Source organism: Borostomias antarcticus (genome assembly GCF_949987555.1).
Source record: "Borostomias antarcticus genome assembly, chromosome: 11".
NCBI lineage: Eukaryota > Metazoa > Chordata > Actinopteri > Stomiiformes > Stomiidae > Borostomias > Borostomias antarcticus.
The window spans coordinates 9587087-9589586 of NC_140244.1; the positions used below are offsets into that span (position 1 = coordinate 9587087).

General features: G+C 49.7%; 1 protein-coding gene across 1 annotated transcript in view; it reads left to right on the forward strand.

The window, feature by feature from the left end:
- Positions 1-2500, forward strand: part of unm_sa1614 (un-named sa1614) — a gene marked incomplete at its 5' end in the record, with an annotated part of 25519 nt that overhangs the window by 8484 nt on the left and 14535 nt on the right. The window contains 3 exons of the mRNA XM_084446048.1: positions 139-284; positions 444-518; positions 720-769. Coding sequence (XP_084302174.1) covers positions 139-284; positions 444-518; positions 720-769 — 271 coding nt within the window. The remainder of the gene's footprint in view (positions 1-138; positions 285-443; positions 519-719; positions 770-2500) is intronic.

Genomic DNA, 2500 nt, shown 5'->3' on the forward strand with positions numbered 1-2500 from the left:
ATGGCTATATCTCTCACCCTCTACTCTACTCTACTCTACTCTACTCTACTCTACTCTACTCTACTCTACTCTACTCTACTCTACTCTACTCTACTCTACTCTACTCTACTCTACTCTACTCTACCTTCTCTCCTGTAGATCACATCTCCCATCTAGAGCTCTATATCAGTGCCATGGAGAAGCTGTCTGTGAACTGTCAGTCCAACGGGGAGGAGGAGGTGGCCTCGGCCTTCACACGCTTCGCTGACTTCTCCAAGGAACTGCTCACCCCCATGAAGAATCTGGTGAGAGGGGGAGGAGAGGAAAGGAGAGAGACAGAGGAAGAGAGGGATAGTGAGAGGGAGAGGGTGAGCAGGGACAGAGAGATGGAGGGAGGAGAGAGAGAGAGAGGGGGGGGGGGGGGGTGGTGGTAGTTGTTAACCACGATGTTCTCCCCTCCTCAGTTGAAGAGCATGCTCCACAACATCAACTTCTTCCTGGACTCCCTAGTCAAAGGAGACCTGAAAGAGGTGAAGGGGGTGAGTCTCCACATCTCTCTTTCTCTCTCTCTCTCTCTCTCTCTCTCTCACACACACACACACACACACACACACACACACACACACACACACACACACACACACACTCACCTCACCTCAGATAGTGTACCCATATGATTGATTGGTACACTCTCTCTGTCTTTTTTCTCAATCTCTTCATGCTCTGTTCTTATTTCTCAGGATCTGAAGAAACCATTTGACAAAGCCTGGAGAGACTATGAGAGCAAATTGTGAGTGTTTGTGTGAGTGTTTGTGTGTGTGTGTGCGCGTGTGTGTGTTTGTGTGTGTGTGTGTGTGTGTGTGTGTGTGTGTGTGTGTGTGTGTGTGTGTGTGAGATCTCACCCTGTGGCTCTTGGCGCTGGCTCTGCAGACAGAGGCACATGATAGGACCCTGACTGAGAGACCTTCACACTCACAGCGGAGAGACCAGAGGCACGCCGCGCCACGTCCAGACAATACCCAGCATTCACTTCTCCTCCTGCAGTATCTCCCACGGTCTCTCATATGACTGAGTTAGCGGACGAACATGACATGGCCTCCAGGCACACTGCAGGGTCCTGGTTGAATAGTCTGAAAAAGAATCCTTCCTCCCTCCCTTCCTCTCTCCCTCCTTCTTCTCCTTCTTCTCCTTGCTTCCCTCCTTTGAGAAACCACTGATTTGGTGTTTTGGAGCTGATTGGTAGCAGCTCAGCTGTGTACAGTTGCACATGCATTCACCTACTGTATCCATTCTTGTTAGATCAGAGTCATGTTACTCAACACCCCAAGGAGAGGAGGAAGGAAGGAAGGAAGGAAGGAAGGAAGGAAGGAAGGAGGGAGGGAGGGAGGGAGGGAGGGAGGGAGGGAGGGAGGAAGAAAAGAAGGAAGGAAGGAAGGAAGGAAGGAAGGAAGGAAGGAAGGAAGGAAGGAAGGAAGGAAGGAAGGAAGGAAGGAAGGAAGGAAGGAAGAGACAGGACTAGAGTTACAGCTGACAGCCAGTTCAGAGGTCAGAGTCGTGGAATACATTATTCTCCTCCTCTCCTATCTTCTCCTTCTCAGCCCTTGTCTTACCAGTTACGCTCCACACCAGAGTCCCTTTCTCCTTATTCTCCTACGGTACCTCCTCCTTCTCCTTCCTTACTGTCTCTCTCTCTCATCCTCCACCTCCTCTCTTCCCTCTCCCCTCACTCTCCTCCCCTCCTCTCTCCGTCCGTCTGAAATGTCATGGTAGCCAGCCCTCAGTGAGGTCATCTCCCTACGGAGGGCCGGATTGGTCTGCGTGTTTGTTCCCATGTCAGCTTGTGTATCAGAGGAACACCATTTTTGTGAGTTGTGAGTGACAATGAAATCACTAGAGGCTCAAAAGGTTGTGGAATGTCCAAAATATTCATCTTGGCGTGGCACATGGGGCCTGTTCTCATTTGCTCCCCTGTGTTTACTGGGATCTGTAGTTCCTCTTTGCCCCAGCATTTGAGATCCCTGTCACTATAAAATATATCCTCTGAGAAACACTGCACCGCAATGTCAGCAGACAGGAAGCGCTGTGACCGACTCCTCCCTCCCTGCCCCCAGCATTTTGATTACACAAGGCCATCTAGGGGAATTCACCGGTTTTAGAGAAGCTCACCATGAACATGTTCTACAAAACATCAGCACAAATGTAACCCATATTAAAGATCTACATACAGGGAGAGAGACGACACACACTCAAAGCTGGGCACCAACTAGAGCAGTGTGAAGTCACAATGGCAGCAATAACAACGGGCTGGAGAAACCAGCTAAATCACAACCCTCAATCTCATTCGGATTCAATGACCTTTTGGTTGTCCTCTTCTGTGACTGCAGGGCTGCCGCTGTCTGTTAATGTGTGTTTGTGCATTTAACTGTAGGGCCCTGATGTGTGTACACATGTATGTGTGTGTGCATGTGCGTGTGTCGTTTCTACGATTGATGTTTGTGTTGTATTATGTGTGTGTGTGTGT